The sequence below is a fragment of the Eschrichtius robustus genome, chromosome 5, assembly GCF_028021215.1.
Source record: "Eschrichtius robustus isolate mEscRob2 chromosome 5, mEscRob2.pri, whole genome shotgun sequence".
Lineage (NCBI taxonomy): Eukaryota > Metazoa > Chordata > Mammalia > Artiodactyla > Eschrichtiidae > Eschrichtius > Eschrichtius robustus.
The window spans coordinates 22,760,559-22,774,604 of record NC_090828.1 but is presented as its reverse complement, the minus strand read 5'-3'; the positions used below and the strand labels follow the sequence as shown (position 1 = coordinate 22,774,604).

Here is a 14,046-nt window from a genome sequence, read left to right as displayed (position 1 = left end):
CCTATATAGTCCCTATGCCCCGCTCCCCATGCTCTGCTTAAGGGATGGAGGAAGGCACAGGAACAAACTTCACCTATTCTCACCTGGAAGTACTTAACTCTAGAAAGACAATAGACAGAACACTGGCAGAAAGAAAAACAGACCTTAAAAATGCCAAGGCTGGAGGAATTACTTTGGGAAATTATTTTGTGATCCCACAAAAGGTAACATGGATGCCTAATGGGCAAGGGACTAACAATTCTGCTCAGGGAGCTCACATCATTTACTCTGACATCTACCAGGAACCCATTCTACCGGCCTAGACAAGGTGCAGCTTATGGAAACTTGGTTTTAGACATTCTCTTCACAATTACAGTCAAGTTGGGCGCAGAGGGAAGCAATTCCTATTTTCAGCTCATCAGCCCCTTTTATCAAGAGAGGAAAAAAATATACCATCTTTTTATGCATTGGAACACTTACTAATTCACTCTACAAATAAATGTGGGTACGGACTACGTTAGGCACTCGGCAGGGCCTGGGAGAGCAGGCACGATCCCTGGTACCTAGCGCATACTACCTAATGAGAAGATAGTAAGAGGCAGAGGCACTACCACCTCTGGTCTGTGACTGGGAGGAAGCGTCACATACAGACAAAGGATTCGGGAAAGCCAGCCAAAAAGAAATGATACCTAAGATGAAACCCAAAGAATGAGAAACTGACCACCAAAAACGAATACTCCAGAAAAAGGGAAAGCATATTTAAAGGTTAGGAAGCAAAACAGCTTGGCACATTTTAAGGAAATAAAAACTTAGAAACGCTAGTGCAAAAAAAGGCTGAAGGAGAAGGGGAACAGGAGGAACTGCGGAGAGACGGGGCTGGAGGGATGAGGAGAGCCAGACCGTCTGGGGCCCCACAAACCATGTTCTGAAGTCTGACTTCTATTTTAAAAACATTAAGAGGTGCCAGTGAAGGGTTTTAAGCAAGTAAGTCATTTGACCAGAATTGCATATTTTTAAAGTTCTTGGGCTGCTTTATGAAAAGTAATCTGAAAAGGAAACCAGTTAGTAAATGGCAAAGCCAATCAGGTCAACAACAACTACCACAAAATAAAACAGAAAGCAGAAAACACTTAAGTATAATGACCAATAGTCCACAAAATAAGGATGCTTAGAAACAGCTCCCACCCTGTTATACCCTAGATTAAATCAACTCTTGCATTTGCCCTATAGTTGCCTTACTATCCTCTATCCAACATCATTCCCAACTTCTGTCACCAAATAAACCTTCCTTCCCTACTATCCTAACTATATCAGCCAGCTCTCTGGAATGCAGTAGCCACTTGGCATATGTGACTATTTAAATTAATTAAAATGCATTTTACAATTTATTTCCTCAGTAGCAATAGCCACATTTCAAGCGTTGAATAGTAACAGATGTCTAGTAGCTACTGAGTGCCCAGCACAGATATGGAACATTTTCATGAGTGCAGAAAGATCTACTGGACAGTGCTGGGCTCTCCATGTACCTAAAACTGGCATTTCACTGTGTAAGCCTACTGAGAACAACACAGCTACCTGAGAAGGCACCTGTGAAGGCAGACTCGCTCACTGTCTCAGGCCCTCGCCTTGTGTATTAATGAGCTTCACAACGTAGTGAAGAACCATGGTGTACACACCATACGACCGGCCCTGTGTTTTGGCTCATTAATCCTCACTGTGCTCTGAAGAAACAGAAAAGCAGCCGGCATCACCCATGTTTTATAGGTAAGGACACCAAGGCACAGAAACTAACCTGCCTGAGGCTATAAAGTCAATAATGGAGTCACAGATAAAAGCTGGAAGCCCTAATGCCCCGACCAGTGCTCCATTCGTTAGAGTAGTCATGGCTGATTTAAGAACCCATGAATAGAAACTATTCTGTTTCACCTGACCCAAGCAACCACTTGCTCTATCACATGGATCGCTATGCCCACAGGAGGGTCATATCTGTTAGATATGTATATATATGTATATACACACACACACACACACATACATGAACACATACCATGTACGTGTATGTGTACGTAAAAAAACAGAAAAATTTAAAAATATAAGATATGTATTCCCTGAGCTTGCCCTATCTTATTACATGTGATGGGAAATAAAGGATATTAAAAACACTTACCAAAACTAACAGCACCAAGGTATGGTCCATTCCTGTGTTATTAACTTGTTTTTCAATTACATTATATGATTACCTATAAAAAAATTACAACCTAGAAGCTCTGCGTTTTGTAATCCTTATTTGCCTCCGTAACCAGCGTTAAGTCCTGACTTCTGCGTGCTCCTTCCAAACCTGTAGAAGTAATGCTGGCACAGAGAGGCAATTCTTGCATTTTCATTTCAACTACCTCATTAACTGAAAAGAGTAAAATAATATATAGGGAGACATGAACCAAGTTAGAGATTAAAGATATAAAATCCACATACAGCATTTGCTTGTGACACTCTTGACAACAGAAATTTTAAAATGCAGCCGCCAGCATTCACTAATGTGTGTCTCTGCCCTAACACTGCAAAACAATTTACCCAGAGCTCATTTCAATGATGTAAAAAAATCTAAGAAATAATTTGACTGCACTTTCCTAACATCTGAATTCTTACATATTTTAACTGTGGTTACACTAAATATGCAAAAAAAAAAAGGGAGAAAGGCACAGAATATTTAAAACAATTCTAAAGTATTGGGAAGCATACAAAGTAGTTATATGCTTCTAATTCTTGCCTTATTAATAAGTATGAATCACTTTATATAATATAAAAACTAAGTGAATTTTTCCAGAAAGTCAAAGCTTCCAAAGTTAACTTGACAACTGTTTCTGATTTAAAAGAGCAAATCTCCCTCAAATATGTAAGTATCATAAAGGAAAAGGGCATGAATGCTGATTTTAAGTCCAGAATATAATGGCCACATCTAAATTTAGTTGTGAAAGAAAACAGAGCCATCAACTTGGGTAGTAGAGTCTGTTTCATCACAGACCTTGACTCAAGAATAAGTCAGTGAAAAAAACAGTTTTTAAGTTGAACTACTTACACGGCGTTCCTGGAGGCTCCATAGGAGAGTAACAGCTTGACTATATCCACATGCCCATTCTTGGCTGCGTCGTGAAGAGGTGAGTCGTTCTGATACCCAGTGGTGTTCACCAACGCCTTGTGCTGGAGCAGCAATTCCACCACCTTCAGGTGCCCGTGATTGCAGGCTTCGTGCTAATTAAAGAAAAAGAAGAGTGATGAGGAAGAGCAATGAACAGTATCATAACAAAACCACACTTCAGAAAAATAAATGTGAACCTCAATCAGTAAATTGGTTCTTACCTAAATACTCGTACTAAACCATAAGTTGTTGACAGAGTAAAAGCCACTATTAATAGTCTTTATGGTAAGATGCATGGTGATCAAGATTTATGCAATTCATGGAAAAAGATTTTTTTCATTTGAGCCTTGGGTCAAGCTCTCTTAATTTGGAAGAAAATATAGCTTTGGGCCAATTATGGCTCCTAAATTGTTCTACAGTAAGAAATTTAAAACAAGACAAAAAAAAAAAAAAAAAACAGAAAATATTTAACAACCAGATCATGCATAAAATCTGAAATCCTCCAAGGCTGAACAGAACTCACCAAATCAGGGGCTTAGCCATAAGCTAAGCGGTGCACCTGCATGTATATATAAGCGCCCAACAAAGTGAATATCCTAGAGTGAGTATTTATAAGAAAAGCTTCTCCAACTGCTGAAGCTACAGATACTGTATGGCTGGTGCCAATGATAACAGAAAAAACACAGAGTAGGCACTCAAAAAGAGCTTACTGAATGAATGTTCAAAGATGCTTTACATGCACATCTTTCCTTATGTTTAATGATCTGCTAACAATGCCACTATGTTGTATTATTCTAATAAACCTCTGGCATGCCATACTTTTTAAGTACATACATTGAAATCTTAATAGGTGATACACCACATTAAATGTCTGTAGGTCTATTTCTAGGAGAAAGGGATCCAAATAAGGCATCAGGTCCTCTAAATCACTCACCAACTTCTACTACAGTTTGCCTTAGTGGCTTAAAAGAAAAATTAACCATTCTTTGAAAAGGTTAGCCAGCCTGTGGAGTCCTAACAACAAAGTGACTCTGATCCAGACTAAACACTCCCAGCTTAAAAAATTGGCAAGGAGAAGTCATTATACACAACTTTAAAACCTTTTTTGCACCTGTTCTAATGAGACTCTCTCAATTTCTGTGAATTTACAGTTCACAGAATAAGGGCATCCACCTCATCTCTTAACGCTTCTATGGCTGCATTCAAGCCACATGCTACTGTCCTAATGTAATTAGCCGATATAGCACTTGTTCCCATGTATTTGTGCCATTCTTTTTCCAGACTATCCTTCACACTTTTTTTTTTTAGTAATAATAAGCAAAGACTTTAAAAAATGTTTAACATGAGCAAAGATTTCTACTGCCTCTGTGTGTTATACCCTGGATAGGGTATAAGTGAGCCTAAGACAGATCCTCATTAAGAATCACTGCCTTGTGATACATTCCTACACCCAGTTCCTCTGACCTCTCTTTGTTCCAAGAAATGTGGTTCCAATGACATGCAATGCTGCAGAATGGAGCCTGATGTCAGCTGTAGCAGTTACCTCTCCATAAATGAGCTAAATTCAGCAATATGGTGTAATTGGATTCTTAAATCTAAATGTAGTCAGTCAAAAGGTAGCCAATTTTTTGCCCGTCACAACAGAAAAGCTAGATAAAACATAATCATTTACTCTTATTTGTTGAAAATATAAGTTCTTCAGATTACAAAGAGATTGTATATGTGGTAGAGGATGATATATAGATGACTACATAACTATAAACTATAATAACTATAAAACATAAACAGAATGATAATAAAAACAAACAACTAGAAAACTACCAATGGTGTCCATCCAGCATGGTCTTTAACATTCGGGTCACTTCCATTCTGTAAGAGGTATTCAACAGAAGGTATGTCGCCCTAGTAGAAAAATGAAAAGGTAGAAAGAAATTAAAAATCATCAAGGAAAGAAAAAAAATATTAAGATTTAAGATTTTATCTTCAAGATAAAATTTAAATCTTTTCTCTTCTATGCCTATTGCTCATGAGTCAATAAATAGTAAGCTATGTATGCATGGATTGTTCTGAGGTGCCAACTCATCAAAGCCATGTGGTCCATCACTGAATACAGAGTACAAAATCTCTGCTATTAGCAACCTGTATCAAAATTCATTTCAAAATACCAAGGACACTAGCCAAAGATCACCTGATCAAAATGAAGTTTTTAAAGTCACCATTTCGTTTGTGAAAAACATCCTTTCTGAGCATACATGAAAATGGTTTCTGATTTCCGTTTAAAACAAAATTAAAGCCAAGAGGGCTGCTCAGTGAAACCAATGTTAGAAAGCCAAAAACTGTTGTCTTATTGGCAGTTAATCCACTTATCCTCGAGATATTAATTTAGTTTATATTCACTTTATTTGCTCAAAGATATTTTTTAGGCAAAAACAAAGCTTATTTTCTCCAAAATAACTGACAGCTTACTCTGAAAAAGGCTGAATAAATAAAAGTTACATACGACAAAAGTTATACATGCCAATGTTGTGTTTTGAGAAGAGCTTCTTTAGGGAGAAGGACATCTCCTCTCTCCTACCACTCCCAGCCCCAGCACTCTTCTGAAATGAGTTTTTCTCTATTGGTTTGAAAAATGTAGACGTCACTAAGTCCCCTAAATACAGTAACATTTGCTTTTATTGGATTGTTTCAGACTACCTCTCAAATACAGCAAACCTTAAAATGGTAGCTTACTCAGTTTTCTAAAAAAAAACAAACCCGCATACAACATATATTTTTAAGATTCTAAATTAGCAAAATGACCTTAAATATTAAATGGGCCTAAAAAAACAAGTATTCTATATGTTTCAAATCAAATGCCCCACTTCCAATAAAAAAAATATTTCCCATAGTTCCTTAGAGGTACAAATTCTACACCTCTAGCGCAAGTTAACATACACTTAGCAACTTTTGCACTATATTCAAGTCAGTTCCAAATGAGCTCAGGAAAATCTGTCAAGATACAAATTTGATTTTTTTTTAAACGATCCCATGAATATTGGGGCAGATGAACTGCCAGAACCACGCACATTCCTGACCTTCAAAATGAAGTATCCACAAAAAAATACATGTAAACCTTCTCAAAAATGTCCTCAATCTAATTCTACATGGCAATCACAAAAACATATTAACCTAAAGAAGCCTGTAAAATAATATAAACACAACTGTGGAATGGAAGAGTCCCATGGAAGAGTCACAGAGACAATTAGTGACAATTTAGAAGCTGAAAGCAGAATCTCTTTTCAGGTTGCTAGCCAGTGGTATTTTTCTTTCATGTCACCTCTTCATATTATCAAAGGTGTCTTCTGTTAACATTTTACCCCTATACTTCCCTGAAATGTATAGCTGATTTGCAAATTGCTTGCTTTTTATACCCGATCTGCTTTTTCCTCCCTAGTACTTAAAAGTTCGTCATATTTTCTCCTTCTACTTTATGTGAATTTAATGTCATGCACATAAATAAAATTATGATAATTAGATAGGGTCCACAGTAACTGCGTAAGCTTGAACCAATATAAAGTTTCCAGGAAACAAATTAACTTCTGCTTCTGATTTCTTTAAATTACTTTCTTCTCAAACAGAATATTTTCTGAGTAATAAGCACTCACTTTTAGGCTTCTCACAACTTAAAAGAATAACTGAGATTCTCTTAAAACCACGGGGGGGGGGAACCATCTAAGAAAAAAGTATTTACCAAGGCTTATAAAAATTTTTAAACAGACTCGGTGTTTTCAAATAAAACCTTAAAGGCAGAAAATAAGGGAACGTGAGTGTCGCATTGAATTTTCTTATTGCTAACCTTTCATTCAAAGGAAATATTCTTCATACGTGCATATGGCAGTAGTATAAGTTAACTTTCCTAAAACAAATACACACACACACAAATAAAACTTTTTCCTTATAAAGGTTAGCTCTTCTAAAATACTATTAAGAATAAATATTTTTATAAAAATAGTACAGGACATTACAATTAAGTACAATAATGATGACTTACCCAAACGGTTAAGCTTTTCCACATAAATGAACTAACCAGATACCTAAAATTTCTCCTTTTAGCAACTAGGTGTTGTTAAAAAAAAAAAGTTTAGTCATCTGGAACGGAGCTCTAAAGTTTATTAAACATTTTCTGAGTGTCTGAGTTATTTACTGAATAAAATTTCACAGATGACTCGGACAACCTAGCCATCGTGACAGTAAGTTATTGGTATTACAAAGATGGTGGGTGACAAAGGGAAAATTGGAGACTGACTCCAAGAGGTGCTCTAGAAATTGAAATCTTGAAAATATCACAGATGCCAGTTTGCTTTTGAGTCCCTTGTTATTGTCTGAGGAAGCCAGTATGGAGGATAAGTAATAACATGATTTTACACACAATATAACATGACTACCTTAAGGTATAATGAATGGTTACTATGTCAAACCCTAAAGGAGATGCCTCACAAGGGATTTTCTCTCTACCTAAGAGATCCTCATCACCTTTGTTATGTTAGGCATACCATCCCTTGTAAGTTGCCTTCAAAATATTATCTATTATGTCTGTACCTTAAATACATCATGGCATGTCAACTTCAAGCCTTTCTTCTATTTCTAATACGTTCACTGCTATGGCAATGAATTATGAGTAATCATTACCATTTGAAGAATCTGTGCTAGAGAACTTTGGGGCGGTTTATTCCAGCATCAACAAATTCTCAAGCAAAGGTGAAAAAACAGAATAACAAACCAAATTTTTCTCTCTGTATAATGAAATGTCAAATACTAAGATTCTTCTTATTAAATCAGAAGAATAAACAATGAGTGTTTATCTTAGTTTCTATGTAGGCATAACGCTTCCTCGTAAAATCTCTTGTTTATATAACATAATGTTCTCAAAATCACTTTAGCCATAGGTGACATAGATATTCAAGTACAAACATGGGGGCATGAAGAGAGCACAGTGAATCTCAACTTTTGTTCTGGTTGAATAAGGATACTCACAACATCCCAGACACAGTATTAATAAATATACTGCTTGAAATTCCATAGTGTAAGAAAATAAATGTATAAATAAAGAATTCAAGAATAATCCTGCCTAAGGTATGCATTCAAATGTCACTGAATGTCCAAAAACTAGCTGGCTGGCCTATAAGCCCATGATCCTGAGGAGAAAAGGATCTGAGAACTGAGAACATAAACATTATCCGCTGATGATATAGTAACTGTCTACATTCAGGCAGCCTGATATTTAGGCAGTCTGGATACTTAATAAGAGCCTTCTACTGCCAAGTATGGACCGTTTCAAGATAAATAAGGTTAACAGATGCTTTACATTAACCCAGAAGTCCCACTTCTAGGAACTTATCCTAAGGATATACCTGCTCACATATGAAACAAAGATTGCTCACTGCAGCACAGTTTATAAAAGCAAAACAATGGAAACACAGGCATCCATCAGTAAGGGACCAGTAGAATAATAAAAATTCATGGAACGCTATGCTACAACAGAATGTACAGAAAGTGTGTACTAATATGGAAAGCATTTACTTATATTTGTGTAAAGAAATTCACAAAAGATACACAAGAAAGCAAGAAAGGGCTTGTTCAGCAAGAGGGTGGCTGAGGACAGAAATGGGAGTGAGGCTTTCCACGGTAAATACTTTTATTCTTATTTTTGAAGCATGAAGTTATTACTCACATTTTGAAATTACATTTTAAATGGGGAATAAACTCCACATAACCACAAAGTCAAATTGAGGAGTCATATAATAAACAGAAAGCTAAAAACATATAAATGCAAACAAAACAATGTCACCATAGAGGAAAAACCAACTCTGGGAATTGTGAAAAAGACTGATTCAGAAGGCAGGCTATAAGCTAGATTTTGAAGGTTAGATACAAAGGATCATTAGGGAAAAGGGAAAGATGCAGAGGAAAGGATATAAGAGGCAGAAAAAAGAACATGTGCCAAGTATGGGTAGCATTAAAGTTCAGTGTCAGAAGAAGAGGGTTCAGATCATGGCTAAGTGGGAAAATCACTCAGTTATTCAACAAATATCAATCTATTACATACCAGGCAATGTTCTAGACACTGAAGACAGAACACTGAACAAACAACTCTTGCTCTCCTTCTAAAGAGAAAGACAGGAAACAAAGAGATCTACAATAATGATGCCAAGAAATAATAATAGGAAGAAAAACAAAACAAGCTAAGCATATGGCAGAGACTGCTATTTTAGGTAAGTTCAGAAAAGTCTCTCTGAAGAGGTGGCATCTGAGCAGAGGTCTGTATAGGCCATAAGGAGGACTGTGGATTTTATTTTAAGTGAGCCGGGAAGTTATTGGTAGGGCAGCACAGAAAAGACAAGTTATGACTTTGGTCAGATGACTCTGGCTGTTATACAGAGCGCTGAGTGCACTAAGTACAGAGGAAAAGCAGAGAAGGTAGTTCAGTGATGTGGATGAAAACTGACAACACCCACACTGCCACCAACAATGTCCACGTTCTAATCCCCAGGGACGTGTGACTATGTTACCTTACCCAACAAAAGGAACTCTGCAACGTGATTAAGTGTACAGACCTGGAGGTGGGGAAGATTATCCTGCACTGTCCTAGTGGCTCCCATCTAATCACGTGAGTCCTTAAAAGCAGTGAACTCTTCCTGGCTGGGGCAGAAGGATGGAATGCCAGGACTCCACCTGCTGCTGCCCGCTCTGAATACAGAGGAAGAGGTCCACACACCAAGGAATGTGACAGTCTCTAGGACCTGAGAAGGGCCCTCAGCTATAAGCCAGCAAGAAAACAGGACCTCAGTCCTACAACCAGAAGGAAGTACACAGTTCCTGCCAACAACCCAAGTAAGCAAGGAAACGGGTTCTCTCCTAGTGTCTCCAGAAAGTAGCATAGCCAACGAACTGATTTTAGTGTGGTGAGACTCATACCAGACTTCTGGCCTACAAAACTGTAAGAAAATAAATTTGCCTTGTTTTAACTCACTAAATTTGTGGAAATTTGTTATGACAGCAATAGGAAGCTATTTCAAGTGGTCAGGACAAGAAAATACAGGTAGCTTCCACTAGGGTGATAGCTATGGCCAACAAAGATGCCCAGAGGTAGGTCTGGGGCAAGATATTAAAGAATTTTATTAATGACGTGACCAAGTTCAAAGATCATTCTATAAAGCCATCACTGTAGCAAGGGAAGCTAACTAGCCCAACAGAAGAGTAAAACTACCGTGGGGCTCTCTGCCCTCAGCGCATCCACCAGGCACGCACAGTGCAACAGTGCACACTTAGGATCTGGGGGAAACATGGAAAATGTGGACACTGCATGTCTACAAGATGTTTCAGGGGAAAATAACAACTACAATAACAACAACAAAATCTACCTTAGCCAGCAAAAAACCTCATTTGTTCTGGCTACCGGCAGAGTCATCAGGTCTGTATTCATGACTCAGCTGCAGTAACTCTTTCCTTTTCCCTGCTCCTCGTTCCATGTTATAGTACAGCTGACCCTTGAACAACACAGATTTGAACTGTGCGGGCCTGCTTAGACACACATTTTTTTCAATAAATATATCGGAAAGTTTTTGGAAGATTTGCAATAATCTGAAAAAACTTGCAGACGATCCAGGTAGCACAGAACTATCAAAAAAATGAAGAAAAGTTAGGTATGTCATGAATGCATAAAATATATGTAGATAATAGTTTATCCTTACATAGACATAAGGTGATACTTAATATAAAATTAATAATGTGTTAGTCTTCTTACTGTTTTATACCTTGGCTCTCACAGAATTACATTACCATACAAGATGCCTCTCTGTACAGCATGTCTCTCTCTTTTTTTTTTTTTTTTTTTTTTTTAAAATTTATTTATTTATTTTATTTATGGCTGTGTTGGGTCTTCGTTTCTGTGCGAGGGCTTTCTCCAGTTGTGGCAAGCGGGGGCCACTCTTCATCACGGTGCGCGGGCCTCTCACTATCATGGCCTCTCTTGTTGCGGAGCACAGGCTCCAGACGCGCAGGCTCAGCAATTGTGGCTCACGGGCCCAGTTGCTCCGCGGCATGTGGGATCTTCCCAGACCAGGGCTCGAACCCGTGTCCCCTGCATTGGCAGGCGGATTCTCAACCACTGCGCCACCAGGGAAGCCCATGTCCCTCTCTTGTAATTGGAGAAACTGCCCATTAGCCTATCATCACAGGTAAGTGGTTTTTAAAAAAAGTAACCATGTTTCCAATACTGTAATATGAATGTGACTGTAATACTTAGGCCATAAAATTTTATGATTCATTTATAGTGTATAGCTAGGCTACAGTGATGCAACTCTATCAATTACACTAGTCTACCATAAAGCAATCATATTGCTGCTTCTTATCAATGCATGAAACATTATACCTGTAAATAAATATGAAATTCTCTTTCACAATATCTTTTCATTTTTGATGTCTAGTGTTAGTAATACATATACCAACTACAGTGTTTTGTATCATATAAGACAACACTGATGCATGTACTGACAGATAATTCATCTTATAAACAGATGACGTAAACTTATGCTACCTAAATGCAGTACAGGGCTTCCCTGGTGGCGCAGTGGTTGGGAATCCGCCTGCCAATGCAGGGGACACGGGTTCGAGCCCCGGTCCGGGAAGATCCCACATGCCGCGGAGTGGCTAGGCCCGTGAGCCACAACTACTGAGCCTGCGCGTCTGGAGCCTGTGCTCCGCAACGGGAGAGGCCACGACAGTGAGAGGCCCGCGCACCGTGATGAAGAGTGGCCCCCGCTCGCCGCAACTGGAGAAAGCCCTTGCACAGAAACGAAGACCCAACACAGTCATACATACATACATACGTACATACATACATAAATGAATGAATGAATGAATAAATAAATAAATAAATGCAGTACAGTACCATACATGTATTTTCTCTTCCTTATGATTTTCTTAATAACATTTTTCTCTAGCTTCCTTTACTGTAAGAATACAGTATATAATACATATAATATACAAAATATGTGTTAATCGACTTTGTTTTATCAATAATGCTTCCAGTCAACAGTAGGCTATTAGTAGTTAACTTTAAGAGTCAAAAGTTATACGAAGATTTCGACTATGTGGAGGTCAGCCCTCCTGACCCCTGCCTTGTTCAAAGGCCAACTGTAGCTTTAACTTTAGAGCCACCTCAAATCCTTTTTTGAAGTAGGTGGATACAAAGCATACACAAGACAGCAGGATTGCAGCATTTGGTTTTCAAGTATGCACAGATTATTCATCCTTGGTTGCAAACAAAAAAATTAGGATAGAAAATGAAATGAATACTATTTATAAAAGGATAAATATACTGATAAATCCTTTGATTTTTCTTCAAGTATTTGTTTGATTATTAAAATCAAGCTGAGATGGGGACATGCATTCAACTTATAATAAATTTGTAAAAGAGAACATTATTGTTAAATAGGCATTTTAAAAAACAATAGAAATCAATTAACTTTTCTTAAATGTACTATATCAGAATCTGCCAATGAATGACAGTACAGTATTTGATAAGTTCAAGAGAATCAAAATGAGTAATTCTAATTCTGGCAAGACAATTGCTAAGTAAAATGACAATCTGACAAAACTTGTATTGAAGCAATCTTGAACATATCAATGGAGAAAATTCACCAAGATGGCATCATGCCACCATTTTCTCCTGTCTTAAGATTCCACTGGGCTTTTTTCCACAGCCTACGCCAAGCACAGATAAACTATGGCCTGTAGGCCCGACACCTAATTTCATGTGTAAAGTTTTATTGGTTTACATATTATCTATGACTACTTTTGCACTAAAACAGAGTTGAATAGTTAAGACTATATTCCTACAAAGCCGAAAATATTTACTCTAATTGCTCCTTTAAGAAAGATTTGCCAGGGCTTCCCTGGTGGCGCAGTGGTTGAGAATCTGCCTGCCAATGCAGGGGCCACGGGTTCGAGCCCTGGTCTGGGAAGATCCCACGTGCCGCGGAGCAACTGGGCCCGTGAGCCACAGTTGCTGAGCCTGCGTGTCTGGAGCCTGTGCTCGGCAACGAGAGGCCGCGATAGTGAGAGGCCCGCGCACCGCGATGAAGAGCGGCCCCCGCTCGCCACAACTAGAGAAAGCCCTCGCACAGAAACGAAGACCCAACAAAGCCATACATACATACATACATAAATAAAAAGAATGTAAGCAGAGAAGAATAGCATTAAAAAAAAATTAAGAAAAATAAAAAAAAATTAAAATTAAAAAAAAAAAAAAAGAAAGGTTTGCCAAACCATGGCCTAGACTCTAGGTCCTAGAGATCCTCACTAATAAAGACAAATGATTCTTACGACTGAGTGAAAAATTCTCTACCAATGAAAGCAGATGCTTAACTGCTGGTCTGAAAATAATTCCCAGTAAGCAAAATGTAGAAACTAAAGCAGTCTACATGTATGTATTAGCCAGAAAAATGAACAAAAATTATTTATTATTATGCTAGCTACTTATATCTATGAAGCATTAATAACATTATAATATTAGGAGTATTATACCTTATGTATTATATAATACACACACAAACACACATATATAAATAAAACAAAGAGGACAAAAAATATAGTCTGCTTTTTAAAATCATGCTTTGCAAAAATCAGACTAAAGCGTAACCAGCGCCAACTCCAAAAATTCAGGTTGTTCAAAGGATACTAAATGCCTAGAAAGTAGTCATGTGGCAGGTTCTCCCCTTACTGGCATCAGGCGTAGAGATCCTACATTCATCATTTATTGGAAGACAAAGCAAGAAAAAAAAAAAAGCGTTGGAAGAAACTCACTTTTGTGCTTTTCCCTTTCTCCACAGAAAAATACAGAAATCCCTGGACTCAATGCCTACTCCGTGTTCTTCCCAGACACTTTATGT

The 14,046-nt window shown here is 37.8% G+C and overlaps 1 protein-coding gene across 2 annotated transcripts in view; it reads right to left on the bottom strand.

Annotated features, from left to right (window-relative positions):
- Nucleotides 1-14,046, bottom strand: part of BARD1 (BRCA1 associated RING domain 1) — a 75,075-nt gene that overhangs the window by 30,220 nt on the left and 30,809 nt on the right. For both annotated transcript variants that reach the window (XM_068543787.1, XM_068543788.1), the window contains exons 5-6: nucleotides 4,937-5,017; nucleotides 3,056-3,228 (exon numbers count right to left, since the gene is read on the bottom strand). In XM_068543787.1, coding sequence (XP_068399888.1) covers nucleotides 3,056-3,228; nucleotides 4,937-5,017 — 254 coding nt within the window. The remainder of the gene's footprint in view (nucleotides 1-3,055; nucleotides 3,229-4,936; nucleotides 5,018-14,046) is intronic.